The sequence below is a fragment of the Pleurodeles waltl genome, chromosome 5 (genome assembly GCF_031143425.1).
Source record: "Pleurodeles waltl isolate 20211129_DDA chromosome 5, aPleWal1.hap1.20221129, whole genome shotgun sequence".
Lineage (NCBI taxonomy): Eukaryota > Metazoa > Chordata > Amphibia > Caudata > Salamandridae > Pleurodeles > Pleurodeles waltl.
Window position 1 is genome coordinate 264,652,257 of NC_090444.1, and position 14,778 is coordinate 264,667,034.

The window sequence follows — 14,778 nt, forward strand, 5'->3', positions numbered from 1 at the left end:
TCACTTTCTTGAACAACCGAGGGGCGCTGGTGAGGCCGAAGGGAAGCACGGTAAATTGAAGCATTGAAGATGCTCATGACCTACTACGAATCATAGGTAATGTCTGTGGGCAAAGACGGGGATATGGAAATAAGCGTCCTGCAAGTTCAATGCTACAATCCAGTCTCCTGGGTCCAAGGCAAACAGGATCAGAGCCAGAGTAAGCATTCTGAACTTCTCCTTTTTGAGGAAGAGATTGAGGGCCCTAAGGTCTAGGATAGGACATAAACCCTTTTCCTTTTTGGGCACCAGAAAGTAGCAGGAATAACAACCACAACCTACTTTTGGCACAGGGACCCTCTCTATGGCTCCCTTGACCAAGAGAGCTGCTACATCCTTGCAAAGAAGTGGCAGATGATCCTCCGGTAAGTGGCCACAGGATGGAGGCATGGCTGGAGAGGTGGTCTCAAAGGGGAAGGAGTAGCCCCTTCTGACAATATGCAAAACCCACCTGTCCGTAGTGATGGATGCCAGTGGGACTGGTGATGGCGAATCCTGCCGCCAACTGGCCTGGGATGGGGGACAGACTAGGAAAGCTTGGAGGCTGCAGCGGGGGTGGACTGGGCAGACTTCTGGTTCCCTGTCCCACGAGCTCGTGGGATTCCGTATCCCTGGTCACTCAAGGGCTGAGTAGCTTGGGTGGCACGGTGGTTGGGAAAGGGACGTGACAGGGAGCCCCTTCCATGGCTAGGAAAGAGGCGAAAGGCGGACTGCTGGGGACAAGAGGCAGTCGAAAGCACGAGGGAACGAGCTGTAGCCCGGGAGTCTTTGAACCACTCAAGCAACGAGTCCGCTTTGTCTCCAAAGAGATGGGTGCCATCAAAGGGCATGTCCATAAGGGTAAGTTGGACATCCCCAAGAAACCATATGTCCTCCACCAGATGTGGCGCCTCAAGGCCACCGTCAAAGCAACCGATCTACCCAGAGTCGGTATTGTCGAGCCCACAGCAAATAGTGAACTTCGCTGCATCCCTCCCATCAGCAACTGCTTGGGAGATGATAGCTCAGGTCTCCTCTGGAATCTGAGGCAAGACGTGCGTGACTGTAACCCACAGGGAGTGATTATAACGGCTCAAATGGCACGTGGTGCTCAGTGACCGCAACGCCAGACTGGAGGAAGAAAACAACTTTTTCCCATGTTGGTCCAGTCTCTGATTATCCATCTAGAGGTGTGGAAGGGAATGCGCCAGATGACGAGGGGGCCTATATAACAAGATTCTCAGGCGTACAGTGTGAGGACAGGTTAAAGGTGGGCCGTTGGCAGCAAGCGATCATTCTGTTCACAGGAGTCCCTCTGCCCAGAAGGACATCAGTGAGGGCTTCATTGAAAGGAAGTAGAGGCTCAGATGTGGAAGCCCTGGGTTAAAGCACCTCCGTCAGGAGATTAGACCTGACTTCAATAGTAGGCAGTTCGAATCCAAGTACCTCAGGTGCCCTACTGAAAACCATAGAATATGTGTCTCCCTCCGCTGTAGCCACGGTAGGAAGAGAAAGCATCCCAGCATCTGGAGAGGTATCCAGACCACTGACCTCGCCCAATTCCTGTGCCCAGTCCATATTAGGGTCGTCCAGGTATTCAGAAGGGTCCAGGGACCCCTCTAATTCTCCCTCATATTCAAACCCATACAGAAAAGTGTCTGAATCCAAACTGGGGTGAATAGACCCCATTGAAGAAGTGGGCAGCATCGGCCGACGCCGCTCTGAGTCGTCTGGGATTAGGATCATGGGCACAACCGACGTCAGGAGAGTCGACTGCCGAGCTGGCACCAGGGAAGGTCTCAATGGTACGACCGGCATTGGCACAGATCTTGGAGCGGATCTGGAGGGGCCCTCTGTGGCTGAGGCCAGAGCCACCGGTGCAGAACTCACAGGACCACCAGCCAAACCACCAGGGCCCAAAGGCACCTGAGGGGGGAGGACTGCCCTAATATGAGACGCATGGCCTCACAGAATTCTTTCAATTGGGCAGGGGTCGTTCTGGTTCCCGGAAAGTGGGGGACGAGTGGAGCGGGTTCCGAAGTAGGTTCTGAGGACGGAGGCCTGGAATGTCGACGCTCCTCCCGCATCACATCAACCGAGCGAAGGGGTGAAGTCAAAGAATGCCTAGCCTTCTCCGACGACTTCTTCTAACACAAGTGACCTGAAGACTTGAAGGACGACAAAAGGTGGCGACTACGTGAGCAGTCTCAAGACTTTCCTCTCGAGCAAGACTGGGAGCAATGCGGAGTTGAGCACCGGGCCACCATAAGCTTGATGGAACGTTCCCTCAAAGCCTTCAGGTTCATGACCTGGCATGCGGAGCATGACTTCGGGTCGGGGTCCAGGCACCACAAACAGACCCGTTGCGGATCCGTCACAGACATCATGCGGTGATAGGCCTCACAAGGCTTGAAAACGGTTTTCAGGGACATCCTCGACTTACCGGTGCGGATCCGTCACTGACATCATGCGGTGACAGGCCTTGCAAGGCCAGAAAACGGTTTTCAGGGGCATCCTCGTTGTTCCCCCAAAAAAAACAAGAAAAAAAAAAAATCACCAAATAAACTCAACAAAAGTGTCAAAATCAGTCAAAAGAAGGCCAGGGTAGCTCTCACCGGATCAGCTTGTGGCGCTGAAAGAAAAGAACTGACGCCACCGTGCAGTGGCAGCATCTATGTACGACTCCCAACGTCACCACAGTGACCACGATGCCCACAGAGTCGACCAACGTCACCCGATGGTGCGCAAGGGTACTGCTCGAAGAAAAATTGCCGGATCGAGTCCGGCCCCAGGGGAAACTCTAAGGTAAGGAATCTGCAAATAGAAGTCTCTATCAGATAGGACGCCATGAACAGTGTTTGTTTCAGCATGGACAGGACAGTGAGGTGCTCGGTAGGGGATTTTATTTTGTGAGTCTGTGGGTACAATAACATTCAACATTACCTGACTTGGGGGGTGTCACTGACCTTGGAATAATTTTGAGTCTTTAAGCATATAAAATATTGCTACATATGCGTCAATCAAGTGGTTGTTCAATTTGGTTTAGCAACAACAAATGCATGTCTCCACTCTACCTGAAGACTTTCTAGGATGACAGGTCTGGGTTGAAATCTGACGTGTTTTTTGGAAAGTGCCTAGCTGTGGATTTTGGCTTCTAGCTCAGGCGGCACCTAGGAAAACCTGCCAAACCTGTGCATTTTTGAAAACTAGATAGCTAGGGGAATCCACGATGGGGTGACTTGCATGGACCCCCCAGTGTTTTCTTACCCAGAATACTCAAACATAAAATTTAGCTACAAAAAAAATAATAATAATAATAATAAATCACATTTTCCCCACATTTCTTAGTGGGATCACAACGCAGGCACAGATTTCCTACCATCCAACGTTCCCTTCAATCTCCCAGTAAAAATGATACCTCACACTTGGTAGGTGGGCCAAGTGCCTGTGACAGGGAAGAGCCAAAAACATGTTGAAAATGAGGGGGAACCAATGCGGGTCTTAAAAGGGCAGTTTTAGACTGACAAGTGGGGCAGAATTTTTATCTGAGACAATGCTGGGTGGTAGGAATTTTGTGGATTCCTGCAGATTCCGGAAGGTTCCATCACACAAAAATGTGGGAAAAATGTGTGATTTCCAGCAAAGTTGGAGGATTCCAGGGAATTGCGGGTAAGAAAATGTACGGGGGGCATGTGAAGCACACCATCCTGGACACACCCAGGTGTTTAGTTTGAGAGTGAATCGGAGGTAATTGCCAATCTGCCCACCAGTGGGCAGAACAACTTTGGCCCCATTTATTTGGGGTGGGGGGGGGGTGGCCATAACCCCACCCACTTTAAAAATAAAAAAAATAAAATAAAAAAATAAAACAAAATCTTCCTGGTCTCTGGTGGGCTTTCGCCTTCCAAAAATAGGCCAATCGGCCCCTAAGAGGGGGGCAGGGGGGGCGATATGGCCAACAGTAATGTGCCCCCATAGAGAGTGACCCTTCCCCCAAGGGGCTGCCCCCTCACACAAAACACACATCCACACACACACCAATCCATGGTTCCCAAGTCGTTTCTGCCCCCGTGGGCAGATCGGACTAATAGAAATAGGCCGATCTGCCCCAAAGGGGGGGGCAGAAATGGCCTAAAATAAACTTGACCCCCAGGGGAGCAACCCTTGCCTAAGGGGTCACTTCTCCCCTTGCATGAAAATAAAAAATGCCTGGTGGTCGCATCGCGATCGGGCGGCAGAAATACAGAGAGAGACAAAGGAAAAGAAAGGCCTTTCCTTACCTTTGATGACTCTCTCGCCCACTCCACGCGATCCATCAGAGAAATGCTTTTGCATTTCTCCTCCGATCTCCAGCCTCTGATGAGGTCAGCGCACTGACATCATCAGACACCACGGGAGAGGGGCCTGTGTGGGGGGGGGGGGGGATGGAGAAGAGTGGAAAGGAAAATCGATTCCCCTTCTGTCCCAGCCCAGCTTGGCCATCTGAGTGCCCATAGCAGGACGTAACGGTTTCGTCCTCGGCACCTGAGCGGTGCAAACAAGGACGTAACCATTACGTTCCTGGGCACCAGAGGGGTTAAAAGGCGGGAATCTATTGAGGCATGATAATAATTGCCGTACTGTGCGTGCTATTTAAAACAGGAGTGGGGCAATAATTAATTGCTTTTGTTAAATTGCTTTGATCAATTGTAGAATGGTTTACATTATGAAGTGAAACAAAGAACAGGGAGAAAATGTCAGATTTATAAACAAAGTATTGCTAGGTATGTATGCCACATTCTGAAATAATGCAATAGTTGTCTTTTATGTTGCACCTTTATTGACCCTCTGAATGGGTTTTTGAATTAGAGAACACAATCGCTGTCACACTGCAATGTTCTTAAAGATGTTTTCCAATAGGGCAGCTGGAATTCAAAGGAGTCAAATGTAGTTTACAACTGCTTGTGGTGTTAGGAATTCAATTTTAAATCGACTATTAGACCTTCAAATACAAAATGCTTAACTGACATAGGCGTTCTGGGCTATTTTTAAGAAAGCTCCACATGCGACACCCTGAACATAAAAAGAGCCATACACTGAAGTGCATGAGAAACCAAAATTGCAATACTATAAATTTGGTAAGTAGAAAAAAAACATTGTCATTACGAGAAGCTACCACATGTTGAAGACCATTTGTAGGAATGAGAGTATTAATTTTTATTTAAGTAGACTGTTTTATTTAGCTGCCTCTTGTGAACATGTTAGAATATCTGAGAAATAATAAAGTGTAACTAACAATGCCCAGAGGAGACGCTGTGTAAAGCCTTTAAAAAATGTATATTTTTCTAAAGTAAAGCCTGTTCTGTATCCCGTTTAAGGTTAGTGCAAATAACTGCTCACACAGCACCCATTTTGCAGCACCAAGTCTGCAGTGCTGGCCCTACCTGCCACTCTCCTGCTGCAGCACTACCTGGATTCAAGTCAGTGAGTGCTGGAGGGACCGGACAAGCTCTCTGCTGCAATAGTATGTGCAGGCTCTCCCACAGGACTTGGGCGGCTTTGCTGGAACACTGAAGGTAGTTCTAGAAAAGAAGCTTGCACATCCCGCTGAAGGGTCGCTAAACAACAGAACGCTATAAACAAAGCCAAACCGGAAGTGGTGAAAAGAAGTAGGGCACTCGCACATCCTGCATCCAGCCCAGCAACTGGGAGAAAGAGTGTGTGGAAGCTGTGCTGTTGTCTCTACTATCCCTTAGAAAACACCACCCCAATGTTCTAGCTCTACCTTCCATGCAGACTAATTCACTGTTTATGCTGCAATATTACAAACAAGTATTTAACCCCTTCGCTGCCAGGCCTTTTCCTCCTCAGGTGCCAGGCCTTTTTTTGGCTATTTGGGGCAGGGTGCGCTTAGGCCCTCATAACTTTTTTTCCACATAAGCTACCCGCGCCAAATTTGCGTCCTTTTTTTTCCAACATCCTAGGGATTCTAGAGGTACCCAGACTTTGTGGGTTCCCCTGAAGGAGACCAAGAAATTAGCCAAAATACAGTGAAAATTTAGTTGTTTTTTTTTTAAATTGGAAAAAAGGGCTGCAGAAGAAGGCTTGTGTTTTTTTTTCCCCTGAAATTGGCATCAACAAAGGGTTTGCAGTGCTAAAATCACCAGCTTCCCAGCTTTCAGGAACTGGCAGACTTCAATCAGAAAACCCAATTTTTTAACACAATTTTGGCATTCTACTGGGACATACACCATTTTTACAATTTTTTATGCTTTCAGCCTCCTTCCAGTCAGTGACCGAAATGGGTGTGAAACCAATGTTGGACCGCAGAAACCTAAACATTTCTGAAAAGTAGACAATTCTGAATTCAGCAATGGGTAATTTGTGTAGATCCTACAAGGGTTTCCTACAGAACATAACAACAGAAATAAAAAAAAATATTGAAACTGAGGTGAAAAAAACAGCCATTTTTCTCTACGTTTTACTCTGTAGCTTTTTCCTGCGATGTCAGGCTTTTGAAAGCAATATACCGTTAAGTCTGCTGGACTCTACGGGTTGCGGGGATATATAGTGCTTGTAGGTTCATCAAGAACCCTAGGTACCCAGAGCCAATAAATGAGCTGCACCTTGCAGTGGGTTTTCATTCTATACCGGGTATACAGCAATTCATTTGCTGAAATATAAAGAGTCAAAAATAGATATCAAGAAAACCTTTGTATTGCTAAAATGGGCACAAGATAAGGTGTTGAGGAGCAGTGGTTATTTGCACATCTCTGAATTCTGGGGTGCCCATACTAGTATGTGAATTACAGGGCATTTCTCAAATAGACGTCTTTTTTTACACACGGTCTTATATTTGAAAGGACAAAATGTAGAGAAAGACAAGGGTCAATAACACTTGTTTTGCTATTCTATGTTCCCCCAATTCTCCTGATAAAAATGGTACCTCTCACTTGTGTGGGTAGGCCTAGTGCCCGCGACAAGAAATGCCCCAAAACACAAAGTGGACACATCTCAAAGAAAACAGAGGTGTTTTTTGCCAAGTGCCTACCTGTGGATTTTGGCCTCTAGCTCAGCTGCCACCTAGGTAAACCTACCAAACCTATGCATTTTTTAAAACTAGAGACCTAGGGGAATCCAAGACGGGGTGACTTGTCGGGCTCTCACCAGTTTCTCTTACCCAGAATCCTTTGCAAACCTCAAAATGTGGCTAAAAAAACACTTTTTCCTCACATTTCGCTGACAGAAAGTTCTGTAATCTGAGAGGAGCCACAGATTTCCTTCCACCCTGCGTTCCCCCAAGTCACCCGATAAAAATGTTACCTCACTTGTGTGGGTAGGCATTGTGCTTGCAACAGGAAATGCCCCAAAACACTATCTGGACACATCAAAATTATCAAATAGAAAACGACCTGTTTTTGCCAGGGGGGGCACATGTGTTTTTGGTCCTGGGCTCAGCAGCCATCTAGGGAAACCTACCAAACCCAGAAATTTCTGAAAACTAGACACCCGAGGGAGTCAAGGGAGGTGCGACTTGCGTGGATCCCCCAATATTTTCTTACCCAGAATCCTCAGCAAACCTCAAATTTAGCTTTAAAAAAATCAAATTTTCCCACATTTCTGTGTGGGATCACTGCACCAGGACACATTTCCTACCACCCAACGTTCCTCTCAGTCTCCCGGTAAAAATGATACCTCACTTGTGTAAGTGGGCCAAGTGTTTGTGACAGGGAAGAGCCAAAAACACGTCAAAATTGAGGGGAAACCAAAGTGGGTCCAAAAGGGCAGTTTAAAAAAAAAAGATTTTAGGCTGCCAAGTGCAGCAGAAATGTTATCGGTATAGATGAGACAATGCTGGGTGGTAGGAACTTTGTGGATTACTGCAGATTCCGGAAGGTTCCATCACAAAAATGTGGGGAAAACGTGTGCTTTCTAGCAAAGTTGCAGGTTTGCAGGGCATTGTGGGTAAGGAAATGATGCGGGTGCATGTGAAGCACACCACCCTGGAATCAACTAGGTGTTTAGTTTTCAGACTTGTCTACGTCTTGTGGATTTTTCTACATGGCAGCGTCCCAAAGTAAAAAAGTGCAGCCCTCACCATTCCAAGTGGGACGATTTTGAGAGTTACCAAGCTCTCATGGCCCAAATGTGAAACAAAAAACAAAAATAATCAAATGTCCTCTTGCTTGCCATGGGATAAGATGTTATAGTGTGCGGGGGAGAGCTGAAAGACTGTTAGCTAGCCCCTTCAGTTCGGGTGGGGGCATATCCAGGCCCATACTGGTTGGTAGCCACCACCCCACTATTTTCTTTTATTTTTTTATTCCCTGGCATCTATTAGACTTTCTGTCCCCCCAGGGTGTGGATCGGGGGTAATTGCCCAATCTGCCCACTGGTGGGCAGAAAAACTTTGGCCCCAAAAAACTCTTCCCTGGTCTCTGGTAGGCTTTCTGCCCCCCTTGGGGGGGAGATGAGCCTTCCAAAATAGGCCAATCTGCCCCCAAGGGGGGCAGTTATGGCCAACAGTAATGTGCCCCCATTGGGGAGAGACCCTTGCCCAAGGGGCTGCCCCCTCCAAACAAAACACACACCTACACACACACACCAATCCATGGTGTCTAGAGGTTTCTGCCCCCTTTGGGGGCAAATTGGCCTAACAAAAATAGGCTGATCTGCCTCCAGGGGGCAGAAATGACATAGAAATAATTTGCCCCCCGAGAAGCAGCCCTTGCCCAAGGGGCCACTCCCCTTTCTTGAAATAGCCCACAAAAGAAATATTCCCTGGTGTCTAGTGGTTTCTGCCCCCCCCCGGGGGCAGATCGCAAGGCCGATCTGCCCCCAGGGATGGCAGAAATGGCCTAATAATAATTTGCCTCCCCCGAGCAACCCTTGTCCAAGGGGTCACTCCTCAAACATAAAAAAATAAAAAATACAATAAATACAATTATCCCTGGTGTCTAGTGGATTTCTGCCCCCACCCGGGGGCAGATCGGCCTAATAATATTAACACCAGCTCGTCCTCGGCACCCAAGGGGTTAAATAAAAATGGAGGTGGGCGAGCTGAGCAGAATGCCCAGGAGAGGTGGGTGCTCGGCCATAGGGGGGAGCGCTACCACTCCCCCAGGGGGCCCATAGCAGGACGAGCAACCGGTGCAGAGGGCGAGACCAGCTCGTCCTCTGCACCCAAGGGGTTAAATAAAAATGGATGTGGGCGAGCTGAGCAGAATGAAAGGCGCAGCCACCATATGTAAACATAAAGGGTGGCGTGCCGTGCTGTAACAATTAAAGGAACTGGAATGCCTCATGCCCTCCACCGAAACCTGCTCAGACAGGGAGAATGTGGGGTGCAAGGACTAAGCTGCTGACTTTGGAACTGACGGCCTGGGTTTGAGTCACGGCTTCGGCTCAACATCACTTAATCTCGCCATGCCTACAAAAAATGAATAGGTCCTTGAGTAATGTAGCTGGTACTTATATAAAGCACCCAATACCTTTGGGCTACGTAGCTAACAAGTAATGAAATAAACACACTGGGGCAGGCACACTCAAACAGGAATCCAAATCAAGTAAACAAGAAACTGGGTGCCGTGCTGAAACATGAAGCGCGGCGCCCAGGTAGATACAAGTTAGGCGTGCAGCAGGAACAGGAAAAAACAAAGTAGTCCCCCAATTCAACTGATACCCATGCAAAGCATAACAATACAGTACTCAAGGAGGGCTAAGCACCGGAAAAGGCATGACGTATGCATGCCTTTCACAAATGAAATCAAGGGAATTTGAAAAGTCAAGCCCACCAACGAATGTTTGTGGTGAGCATGAGGTGGGTGTGGTTAAAGTCCACAGAATAGATGACAATAGGTCGAAAGCGCTTGCGCGCTCAACCTAAAAACGAGCATATAAAGTGAAATTATTACCATCAGAACGCTTCTGAAGAACTCTTCCAAAATGCAGAAATCACATACCCACGATTGTTTTCTGCTGCACAGACGAACAGCTTAAAGCTTCATCCTTTAACAAAATGTTACTGTCTTCACTTGAGAAAATGTATACGGATGTCAACGGTTGACAAATGCTCTACCTGAACCAGTGGTTACACTTCCCCTTTCGGGCTTACATTTTTACAAGACGCTAAGAAATTTTAAGTGAATATAGTGCTATTTACTGTTTGAAATTGGTAACAGGCCTCAATTTGACATAGGAAGTCTACACAAACCCGGCAATCAGCGGGATCAGTGTGATTGTTTGACTGCCACCTGCTGGGCAGAGACTCCCTGTCTGGGCCTGTTTGTGTACATTGCCAGTGGCAGCTCCCATCACCCGCCGTTCTCTCTGCGCTGGCTCCGTTTTATATTTAGCACTGTTCAAATGGCATGAATGCGGTTGCCTCGTTCCCTGAAGATTGCTAATTTACCAGGGAATGTAGGAAACGGAGAAATATGCATTTGTCATTTAATGTGCCAGTGACACGCCAATGAATAGAAAAGAAATTCATCTCTTAATAAGCACCAGCTAAAACAGAGGGAACGAGCGGAGCGTTCTACAGAGATAACTCCGATGCAAATGCAAAACTCGTATTTATCTTTTGTTTGTAGATGTGTCCCTCCACTACTATCAGCAGCATTAAACTAAGAAATAATCCATCTTTGAAAGGAGCTTTTCTGGTACCACCAAATATGTAGCTCTATCCCCTGCCACTTTTGTACATTGTTAATTCACTGCACCATCGATACAAACCCGCGCGATGTCAGCTGTACCGGATAGTAATTAACCACTGAGGAGAAATGCACAGAAACCAAAAAAAGCTAAAATAAAAAAAAATGTAATCAAATACATGGAAATTACACATTGTCACATTCCACGGTTACCACACGTGTATTTTTTTTTAAAACAGATATTTTTAAAGTGGTTGAATTACCCATTACCTGCAGTAGAAATCGTGCATCATCCACTCTACCAGCGTCCACATATTGAAGGAAAAGATCCGTCACAGGTCGGTAAACCGCAAACTGATTTGCCAATCGTTCCGCCATAGCACTTACTGAAAATCGAGAGGGTATTGTGAGGAGACATAAAACAACACAGGGCTTCTTTAAAAATGTACACTAACAGTAAATAATGACCACAATTAATAAGTTACTTACCTTTTGTAACACACTCTCTCGTAAATACACTAAACGCAGATTTTTCACCTGTAGAATGTTCACAAACGCAGACTGGATTTGGAGAACTTACAGGAATTCTCCTGGGCTCCAACATGGGGCGCCATTTGGCTGTGCCTTAAATCCATACTACCCAAAAGTGACAGAGCTGAGCTGCATATTAATCCCACTCCTGGGTGCTTTAGTCAGTTTCTTCATCTTTCTCCTTTGGAGCCCTCAGATGCGGTCTCTGAACAAATTGCAGGTGAGGGCGTGATCAAAACTCAAAATCTGATTCGGAACCTTATTTTAATGTATATAATAATAAGTCCACGCAACAAGAAAGTGGGAAGGCAGGGAGGAAAAAACAATCAGTGGTTAGTAAATTGCTCTTCTGATGGATACTTCTAACCCAGATTTCTCACCTTAGGAACAGATACCACAGCAGTAACTCCCAAAAGTGGAGGGTTAGAGTTTAGGAAATCTTGCAGGACCGAGCAGGTAAAAATGGCCCCTTGACCAGGTTGTTAAGGTAGCAGCGTTTAGTTAACACGTGCACTGAAGGTCATTTCGCAGTCGGGCAGATGTCAAAAACTTGCCAAAACAGTTGCAGCAGTGTGGGGCTCCAAGGCAATGAGCTCAGGGGTTGCTTCTTGGACTGCGCATTGCACACTTTCATGTAGGGGACTAGCCATCGTCAAAAGGCCCTTTTGTGCACCAGCTTCTGCTTTATGGTTGAACCAATGGAGTCTCTCCTCCTCTTACAAAGGAGAGGTGGCGAAAAAAAAAAAAAAATGCTATCAGAGAGATAGATTGCCAGACGTCAAAATATCACACTCTTTAGGTAAAAAGGCTGACCGTGTCAGTAGCATTAATTTGACTGGAATGAAAGTGGCGTAAGGCGGTTGCACTGAGAACCCTGACAGTTCAATCGTGACAATCAGGAAAACTGTTTTAACTGTTAGTCACAGTGAACAGCTGTGCATCGACTCAAAAGACATGCATATATAAGCAATGTCAACACTAATGTAAAATCCAATTGTGGCATGAACAACTTTGAAGGGAAGTGTGAATCAGACCTCTGATAAACCACATCAGGTAATTGATATAGAGAGGGATGATCAGGTAAACATAAAAGAATAAGGACCAACAGATAACCCTTAACTGTGTCCACTGCCAGGTGTTGCTGGTCAAAGAGAAAACAAACAAAAATGCATCAGATGTTTGGCCTGCAGAGGGTCAGTATGACTAGCACTACACCAGGCAACAAATTTCTATCACAATAGATGGAGTTTATTGAAAGGAGTCAGACTGCAAGGATGACATCAAAAACTGCGGCAGGCCGAATGAACACATTCAACTGTCGCCACTTATTCCCGCATGGAGGTGCAGGGAGTCTGGTTCATGACTCTTCCTGTTGCTTAGAAAGGAGATACTCTTGAAGAGGTAACCTGTTCAGAGGCATGCCCAGGAGGTACGGGTACCATACTATCCTGGCACAATTCCATTGCTACTTATGCCTGGTCTGTCCTGACTTTCCTAGGAACTCACGGCAGGAGAAAAAAAGCATGAATGGATACAGGAGATCTGTGTCCCATGAGAGTCAGAATGAGCCTCACTGACTTTCCTGGGGTAAACTCCATGGAACAGGTGTTTTACCATTGTTTGTTCTCGATGGCAGCAAGCAGATCTAACCAAGGATGCACAACCGATCAAAGCTGTTGCATGCTACCTCGGGATGGAGATGCCACTCATGATCTGCCAGCCGATGTCCGTTCAGCTCATCTACTCTGGCATTTAGAGACCATGCCAGATTGTTGGCTACCAGATACAGATGTTGTGCTGGACAAGCCAAGACGTAAGGGCTCCTGCAACAAGATACAGGACCCTACCCAGCTTGTTGTAGCGCCATATAGCGGTCAAGTTGTCTGTGGAGGCCAGCACCAATCTACCCTTAATGGATGATAGAAAGGCTATCAGGGTCAGGAAGACAGAAGCTTCATATGGAGCTGGCACTGCATAGTAGACGGGAGCCCTCTGACCTCCACCTTACCCTGCAGATTCCTCAACCCAGCAATGATGCAACTGTCACAACTTTGAAGTGTGGGTAAGTTTTGAACTTGTCCTCCACCACAAAAGATCCCGAGCAATCTCATGAAAGATCTGGATGGAGTTGGAGAGGCAGCCCCCCATATGCTGAGCCCCCTAAAACCTGATGTTCCACTGCAGTGCAAGCATATGCTATCTTTCATGTGTGTTGAGGAGGATGCACAAGGCCAAAAAGTCTCAGAGCCATTCCCAGGACTGAACTTCAAACATTGGGATTCTATCCTGAGTGCCCCAGACTTGCTGCTGTGGTGGAAAGGCCTAAATTGCCACTGTGTTCAGGACAGCCCTAATGTAGGGAATCATAGGTGGGGGGCGCAAGTGGGACTTTGGCACGTTGATGGAAAACCCCTAAGATGTCAGGGGTTCGACTTCTGTTGAGCAGCCAGTCATGTAGGTACAGGAAAACACAAAGGTGGGCAGCAACCACTCCGATTACAAGGTTGACTTCTTGCAACAAGATTGCGGAATGGTTTATTGAGCCCCTCTGATACGTGTGAAAACAGGGCCAGGAGAAAATAAAAGGCATACTGGAGTCCCTTTAACCCCCAGGGTGTACAGGACGTAACGGCTACGTCCTCTTTTGCACCGCTCGGGTGCCGAGGACGTAACAGTCACATCCTTCTATGGGCCCTCGGGGGAGCGCTAGCACTCCTCCCGATGGCCAAGAACCCCCTCCCATGGGCAGGAATGGAAGGGGAATCGCTTTTCCTTCCACCCCCGCCTGCCCCGTGACGTCAGATGACATCAGCGCGCAATCGCGCACTGACCTCATCAGAGGCCGCCCCCACCACGCTGGAAGCTCAGCTTCCAGCACGGATCGGAAGAGAAATACAAAAGCATTTCTCTTCCGATCACGTGGTGGGGCGGGAGAGGCATGAAAGGAAAGGTTTTTCCTTTCCTTGGATGTCTCTCTGAGCATTTCTGCTGCCCAATCGTAAAGCAATCGGACAGCAGAAATGCCCACTAGGCACCAGGGAGTTAATGTTTTTTTTTTTTTTGTTTATACTTATAATGGGAGCGACCCTTTGGGCAAGGGTCGCTCCCCTAGGGTGTGTGAGCAAAATATTATTTTGCCATTTCTGCCCCCCTGCGGGCAGATTGGCCTATTCTAATTACTACCACTAGACACCAGGGATTTTTATTTTTTTTATTGCGTCAATTTCATGCAAGGGGAGCAACCCCTTAGGCAAGGGTCGTTCCCCTGGGTGGCAAATTTATTTAAGGCTATCCCTGACCACCTTAGGCACCAGGGATTGGTGTGTAAGTATGTGTGTGTTGTTTTGAGGGCAGGGGGGCAGCTCTTTGGCAAGGGTCGCTCCCAATGGGGGCACATTACTGTTGGCCATATCTGCCCCCCTTGGGGTTAGATCGGCCTATTTTAAGCCCACCAGAGAAGATTTAAAAAAAAAAAAAGGCTGGGGGTATGGCCATACCAACACCCCCAAATAAATGGGGACAAAGTTGTTCTGTCTACGGGACGGCAGATGAGGCAATTACCCCCCATCCACTCCCGGGGTGGGGGGTGCAGAACGCC

General features: G+C 47.3%; 1 protein-coding gene across 2 annotated transcripts in view; it reads right to left on the bottom strand.

The window, feature by feature from the left end:
- Positions 1-14,778, bottom strand: part of LRPPRC (leucine rich pentatricopeptide repeat containing) — a 576,320-nt gene that overhangs the window by 15,896 nt on the left and 545,646 nt on the right. For both annotated transcript variants that reach the window (XM_069233999.1, XM_069233998.1), the window contains exon 34: positions 10,920-11,035. In XM_069233999.1, the coding sequence (XP_069090100.1) occupies positions 10,920-11,035 (116 nt within the window). The remainder of the gene's footprint in view (positions 1-10,919; positions 11,036-14,778) is intronic.